The sequence below is a fragment of the Stylophora pistillata genome, chromosome 13, assembly GCF_964205215.1.
Source record: "Stylophora pistillata chromosome 13, jaStyPist1.2, whole genome shotgun sequence".
Taxonomy (NCBI): domain Eukaryota; kingdom Metazoa; phylum Cnidaria; class Anthozoa; order Scleractinia; family Pocilloporidae; genus Stylophora; species Stylophora pistillata.
In genome coordinates, this window is record NC_142531.1 from 23,381,954 (window position 1) to 23,389,689 (window position 7,736).

General features: G+C 38.4%; 1 protein-coding gene across 1 annotated transcript; it reads left to right on the plus strand.

Moving 5' to 3' along the window:
• The first annotated feature begins 470 nt into the window (after positions 1-470).
• Positions 471-6,141, plus strand: LOC111330115 (solute carrier family 15 member 4). Its single transcript, XM_022934914.2, has 5 exons — positions 471-1,668; positions 2,058-2,250; positions 2,947-3,163; positions 3,799-3,984; positions 4,849-6,141. Exons 1-5 carry the CDS (start codon positions 806-808, stop codon positions 5,193-5,195), a joined length of 1,806 nt encoding a protein of 601 aa, XP_022790649.1. The 5' UTR covers positions 471-805; the 3' UTR covers positions 5,196-6,141.
• The last annotated feature ends 1,595 nt before the right edge of the window (positions 6,142-7,736 follow it).

A 7,736-nucleotide genomic window follows, 5' to 3' on the forward strand; every position in this document is an offset into this window, starting at 1 on the left:
AAGACGCCTACACAGCAGGCTGTAATGTGGTTACCATATATAGTAAGTGTAATCGTAAGATCTCGGATGGGAGAGCATAAGGTAAGGTTCTGATTTCGAACACGAACTTTACACTACCTCTGATGGCTTAAACTTTCTGCAAATCTGTGAAATCGGTACCACTGAAAAGTTACCACCAGAGTAATCAAACCATTATTCCGTCTCAGTGACTCCATTTGGTTCTTTTGTATCTTTTCCTTGTAAATCTCAAGTCTCCTATGAATAGAAATGGAAAAACATTATTTATGTCGCGGACTGATTAGCTTATACACTACACTTTCTATGTAAGTTACAATTACTTGAGTACAATTCAAGGGTAGAAATTTGAGATGCCGAAAAAACTATCCCTGGCAACACAAGGTCTACTCTAACATCTTTTTAACAAGGCTTTTGTAAAATGTAACGACGACGAACTACCATCAGTTGAATGTGATTGAGATCTTTAATCAGGAAAACATATCGATTGGGTATGGCTGGTAAATGTATTCGAAGAAATCTTTTCCTCGTTTGAAAATGATGCAACGTTATAATTAAGTCGTATGCTTACACCAAACCCAAATGTGCCTATAAAAATGGAAAGGATTGATCATTACTTAAGTTAAGGATGATGTAATCATTGTTTACGCTCTTTTTCCGTCTTAATTTATCCCGTAGCGTCACAATCATGTGACTTTGAAACGAAATTGATAAGCGCGGGATCAGTGTGATTTCCTGCCGAAATCTCGTCCTTCTCGAGCGAACCAGTGCAATATTCCCTTTGAAACCAATGAGTTTGAGAACGTTTCCTCCAGAAATGAGTTCTACACCAGGAACAGACGAAAAAACTCCGTTGATGCGGTCGATTTCCACTTCGAGTGGTGTTCTAAACGGAGGCACGGTTAGTCATCTTCAACATCCAACGGAGGGGCTGCAGAGACCGCAACCAACCCAGATTCAAACACAATCTTCCTTCTTTCCTTTGGCATGCGTACTAACTACTGTTGTTCTCGAAAGAGTAGCGTATTATGGAATCTTGGCGAACCTTCTTATCTTCCTCATGAACGATACTGACTTCAGCCCATCTGCGTCTGTTGTCTTAGTGTTCGTCTTCACCAGTATGGCTTGGATGATGTCTACTGTGGGAGGTATTGTTGGAGATTCGTACAGCGGTCGTTATAACGCCGTATGGGGAAGTCTTCTTATATACATCGTTGGCGTCGGTGCGATTTTTGGGTCAACTTTTTTAAGTAAGGGGAATAAAAATTGCCATCTTGGTTGTAAGCTGTTCGTTGCGTGTGCTTTGATAGTTGTTAGCATCGGAGAGGGTGCCTACAAAGCGAATGTAGCAGCGTTTGGAGGCGATCAGCTAAGGGGCCAAGATGACAACAGATATCGGAAGTTTTTCAATTGGTTTTACTGGTGTATAAACCTTGGTTCTTTCTTGGGCTTTTCTCTTATTGCATACGTCGAGCAGGTTTTTAACTTCAGATGGGGATTTGGCTGCTTGTGTTGTTGCATTGTTTTGGCTGCAGTAGTTTTTTTCCTCTGTAAAACACGTTATATTTCCTGTCCACCAACTGGACACGTTTTGAAGAAGATGTATAACATTATTAAGGAAGCAAAGCGCAGTAGAAAAGAAGAATCTACAAGGTATGTTACCCCCTGTCTGGAAGGTTTCCCTCGGGTATATTTAGGCATGCAAAGGTAGGAGAGACCCTTGTCAGTCCAATGTGGTTTGCAGTCATTCAAATGACCATGGATCTGTGATACTGTGAAATATTTCTCTGCTTATTTGGCCTTTTGTGTAAAAGAAGAAATGTATGTTTTGTGAATCAAAGTTTGCCTCCCCCCCCCCCCCCCCCTACATGCCCCCATCAAAAGTTTAGTGAACAGCTCTTGTCAGGTAAGTTTATAATGAATATCCTCAAAGTGGATTCTTTGCAATTTCTCCAAGGATAGTGACTTTCAATGGTTGAAAATGTTTCTGATTAGTAAAATGGAAGGAACACTTCCTATAAGTTGATTTTATTCCATTTTAGGGTAAGGAATAATGAAAGCATACATTATTATCCTGATTTGGAGGAGTACATGCCAAGGAAAAGTTGGCTAGATCGTGCTATGATGAAATATGGTGGAAGCTTTTTGGACACTGATGTAGAGGAGGTTAAAACAATTCTGAAGATCATGGTTATTTTTGCGATACTCATTCCATATTGGGTGATATATTTCCAGGTAATTATCATGAATCTTTTAAATTATAGGCTTCATTTACAGTGGTGTGTATTTTGTCTCAAACTGAACAACACTCACAGATCATTTCCATGGTCTGCATGAAAAAAAGAGATTTTTTTCCATTTGAATTTACATGTACCTACATACAAAATTCAACTGAGGGGTCAGTAGAAGAAAGTCCCATGTTTTCTTTTGGTGCAATATCATCTTCTCACTCTGTTTCACAGGACAATGCAAGAAAATTGGCTCAGAGAATCCTGCAGTTGATTAGAAGTCAGTTAGGGCTTCTTTCCATTTACCCCTTCACATAAACTTGAGCTCATAACGTAAATTCCAAGATCAGATTGGTAATCTTCCTCTCCAGTTGCTACACATCACAATATCAAATAAGTCACAAGAATTTTGTGTTACATCCAGGGAACACTATTTACCTGACAAGCTTCTCGTTTCTCTTTGCCTTTTTGCTGGATATTTTATCAAAGCTGTGTGGAGGTGATTGAAGTCAATCAAATCAGGATGTGAAAAGGTTAATAGTATTGGCCTCTGCATTCAGACCAAGTTTCCATAGAGTAATTTTGGTTTTATCAGTTGAGTTGATAATGTCAATTGGCCACTGTAAATAGTTTAAAAGCATTAGCCAGAGTGTTAGGCCCTTGTCATAAGTTAGTGAATGATTAACATTTTAAATCTTTTTAGATGAATTCAACCTTCTTGCTCCAAGGAATACACATGGAAATTGGTTTTTACCAGGATAGTGATGCTATTAATGACCATGCAGTGATCCCTCCAGCTTCACTTTCACTGGCAGATGTCCTCTTTGTTTTAATCTTAATTCCGTTTATGGATAAAATTGTCTATCCATGGCTGGATAGAAAGGGATGGAAGCTAAGTGTATTTAACAGAATTTCAATTGGTAAGTATGATGATTCACGCTAGATGTACATATTTTTTAAATCTGTTAAAATTTTTAACTCGAAAAGTCATGTTTTTCTGCAGAAATACACAACCATAGTCATTTTTAATTTTTCAATGCACATGGTTAATTTTTACAGCAAATGTCTGAACTATGTATACAGAGTACTGGAGGGAAGCTTTTTTTAATAAAGAAGGTTCAAGGACCTTACCTCTGCAAGAGTTAATTTTGTAATTTAAAAGCGTATTTGAATTGGTGTATGAAAAAAGCCCTAAGTGGCTTCTGACCGACTGCTTCTGCATTCTCCCTCCCAATTTCCTTTGTGCTATTGTGAAACAAAAGAAAAATTAGATATTGCATCAAAATTCACATGACCCTTTCACTCCCACGAGTGACCAAGGCAGAACTTCTCCATACAGTATCAATACAATATCAAGCAGACGAGTGATGAGAAGAAAGAAACATAATGTAATGGGGTTGCTAATGTCAAAAGAATTGTATGGTAGACAGTAAGACGAATGACTAAGCAGATCCTGGGAGTGATAGGGTGAAAGCTTTACTCCATGCCTCCTTCATTTGTTGTTGTTTTTTTTTCTATGGAATCACTGATAAACCATGTAATTTTACCATTTAAGGGATGTTCTTTGCCGTTGCATCAATGATAGTTGCTGGTGGAGTTGAGACTGCCAGGTTAAATGATACATCTCACTGTAAGAATCAGTCAATTGATAATGTCAACTACACTGCCTGTTTGCAAATCTACTACCAAATACCTCAGTATGCCCTGATTGGTATCAGTGAAGTGTTTGCAAGTGTAGGAGGTAAGTAACAAAGTCAGAGATGATACAAATTGTGAGATCAGGCATGAAGCGAATTGGATACCCTTACTCAAATTTCTCAAAATTGCCTATGGGAAGATTGTTGAAGATTTCTTTACTGCGAGGATTGTGCACAAATACGTTTCTATAATGGCAGTTCAGATGTATGAATTTCATATATTCGTCGTGTTTGATTATCATGTTGCGGGTTTATGTAGGACTAATTTGATGACCTGCTCCCAGTTTGCTTGTTAGCTCAATTAGTAGAGCGCTGTACCAGTTAGTATCGCAGGGGTCAGTGGTTCGAATCCCATACAAGTCCTGAATTTTTTCAGGTCTGATTTTCACTATTGCTTACACAGTGCTCTTTCTGCAAGGATTGTGCACAAATAAGATTAACTCTCCTTGCAATCATAACCCTTTGACTCTTAAGAGTGATTAGTATCTAATTTCTCCTTACAATATCACCCCTGAATCAAGCATTGAAGTCACAAGAATAGAGGAAATTATCACCAACCAAAGAAGCTCTTGATTGTCAAACAAATTCTCCTTGTCAACACCTTGGGATTTGGGTGAAGAAGAGAATGGAGAATAAATATACTGATGAAGGGTTTCTATGTTGTCTGTACGTCTACTGCACAACCCAGTAACTTGAAATCAATTTTGGCAAACTTGGAACTTGAAGTTAATTTCCCTCATAACATTTTTATCATTCATTTATAGTTATTTTTATGTCTCTGTAATATCCCCAGAATCTTCGCTGTTTTACAAGTCCTGTAGTAATTTATTATCACTTAGTCAGAACAGCAAGTACATGCTCATTAAGCTTAATATTCATGTTAACAATCACCAATGTTTCTATTTCAGCCCTGGAATTTGCTTACAAAGAAGCTCCAAAGTCTGCACAAAGTTTTGTCATGGGACTGTTCTATTTTTCACAGTCCCTTGGTAGTTTACTCGGAGGAGGTTTATATGAACTTTGTTCTCTGGGAAAAAATTCGTGGACCCCAAGTATGACCGAAACCAAAAAAATGGCCCTGAAGGGCCATTTTAATTACTATTTCTTCCTTCTGGCTGGATTGCAATTGGTCACTTTGATTGTCTTCCTTGCTGTTACAGTTAAATATAGACTCATTCAGTTCAATCAGAAAAGGAGCATACCAGCTGTCATACGAACCTCCAAAGCTGAACCACACAGTCATCTAAGAACATGACACAGATGTTGTCAATTATTTGCACTGAAGAAAAGAAACATTTAATGGATAGAGGAAAGACTGCAAGTCATTCAAGATATTTAACACCGTGTAGTTTCAGTCACAGTGGCAATTAAACTTCATCCTCCAACTCATTGCATTGTCATGAGGAGTGGAAGAGGGGTAAACTCATGAATAGGGATCCTCTCAAATTTGGAAGGGAACACTTCACAGCTCCACTAAGATGTACAACTTGTTGAGTAATGATACTAAATCTATTTACCTGCAAACATTTGAGCTGTATCAGTTCTCAGTTTCTAGGTAAAAGACATCACCACCACCCCTGTCATAGTTAAAAAAAAAATCTTGAAGCATGTAAAATTTTGCTTAAAAAGAGGCCTGTTTCCACCTTATTTCATAGGTTTACTTACATTGTTTCATTTTTCCATCCAGTAAAGATGGGCTGATACCGATACCAAATATTCAATACTGGTGATACCAAGGTCAGATTGGAAAATATTGATACTAGCCAAAAGTATGAGTGCTTTCGGTACTGCACATGACCTGCCCACAGTTTGTCTCATGTCAGACTAACTGCAGAGCAGGAGTCAAAGACTCTGGGCTGAAGATTGGGCAATGACCACTGCAGTGTACCAGTCTTGTGGCCTGTGAGTGCTACAAGAGTGAACTCTTTGATAACCATGAGTTTTAAATTAAGTATGTCCTTAATTCAATTTACTATCCTATTGACTCTTCTATAGAGTATTGAACTCGGCATAACTTAAACAGAGTAAGTGACCCTATGTTTCGTCAATCAAATCAGGACTTACCTTTTAACTCAATAACTTCACAGTATTGGTATCGATATTGAAAGAAAAATGTTAGTATTTTACTTGGTATCAAATCAACTTGGAAAAATGGTGTCAGTCCATCCCTAGTTGCCAATAAAGCTCTCATTTGGACAAAATGGTGGTTATAATCATTTGAGACTCCTTTTTTTAGGACAGCTAGCACTTTAATTTGTTAAGGGTGTGGGGAGAGGACAGAAATACTCTGGAAAACATATCTTTGTTATCACCTTCATTTAATCCCTTATGCCCTAGCAGCAGTATCCAAACTCTCTACACTCTTCTCCTTTCATTTCTTTGGTACTGACAAGGAGAATTTGTTTACTGAACAAAACCTCCTGGCTTGATGATAACTCCTATATTCACATGATCTTAACAAAAGACGGCTGGATCACCATAAGGAGAAATTAGATGTCCGGTCAGGATTTAAAGGGCTCATCCTTGGTATAAAAACCTGTGAAGCTCGCGAGTGACGTAAAACAAAGACAACAAAACATAAACAATAGCGTACAGCAAAACAATACCTTGTGAAACAAAGAAAACCTCGTCAGGTTTTTACACCGAGGGCTAAAAGAATATATTTATAATAATGGTAATAGAATTTAGCAATGGACATTCCACAAGGTGGCTCATCTTGTCCACTGTCTCTAGTTCGAAATGGGATTTGGAATATTGCTTTTAATTGCGGAGGAAACCCCAAGGAGCTGGAGAAAAACCCTTCAGGTGAGGATGGGAGCCTACAGCAAACTCGGCCCACATGTGACACCATGTCCGAGATTCAAATATGAACCACAGCTGTGGGAGGGGAGTGCTCTCACCCCGGCACAATCCTTGACCCCCTTAACTATGTTATGAACAGTTTTGAGATTCTTAGGAGTGATCTAACCCCTCAAATTTTATGTTAAAATGAGCTTAAAATTTGTCTACAGGGACCACCATCATGAATTTTCCCAAGGAACCTGGCCAACATGTGACATGAGAAAGAATCTGCTATCTTTTATCCATCTCTTAGTGATATGTTGAAACAATTATGCATAGAAACTGTATTTGAGCACCTGGGGTGCCAAGATGCTTTCAAAGTGAGGGTATGCAGAGTCAAGTCTAAAGAATGTTGAGACAATTTTAGAATTATTAGGTTACCCATTGGAATCTTATGCACTGGAGTTGGTAATTACTCCATCTTTCATCTGTGTCTTAGTCACCAATCCTGTGTCCCCCTCCCCTTAATTTGGAATAGAAATAGGGCTGATTGGAGTCTGACCCAGTCTGTAATCATACCAGTGGCAACAAGTTGGTAGCATCAGGGTATAAAACCAATGACCATAATTTAATGTGAGGCAACATTAACCACAGTGGCGACAAGGTCACACAGTTTGGGGGCAACATAATAGGGGTAACATGACTCACAGCCACATGTTCAAGGAGGCCATACTGGCTACATTTGATAGAAATTAGAACCCACGAGGAGCTAATATTAGCCAAAAAAAAGAAAAAAGAAAACAAAAAAGAAATGAAGAGAAGGGGTTTTAGTGACTTATTCCAAATAACTCTAAATCTTTCAAGATTCATTCAGAACAACAAAATGGCTTGTTACTGCCATGGTTTACAACATGTTGCCAGTACAAACGAGTTAAATGAAAGCTTGTCTTGTAATGGGATACTGCTGCCATCAGGTACAGCAGAATAGGGTAGTTGAAACTTGCTAGAGATGGCC

Excerpts from the sequence above, each read along its gene's own strand:
- LOC111330115 (XM_022934914.2), top strand. The coding sequence starts at position 806 with ATGAGTTTGAGAACGTTTCCTCCAGAAATGAGTTCTACACCAGGAACA. Across the intron at positions 2,251-2,946 it reads ATTGGGTGATATATTTCCAG|ATGAATTCAACCTTCTTGCT; the intron begins GTAATTATCATG and ends AAATCTTTTTAG. Across the intron at positions 3,164-3,798 it reads ATTTAACAGAATTTCAATTG|GGATGTTCTTTGCCGTTGCA; the intron begins GTAAGTATGATG and ends TTACCATTTAAG.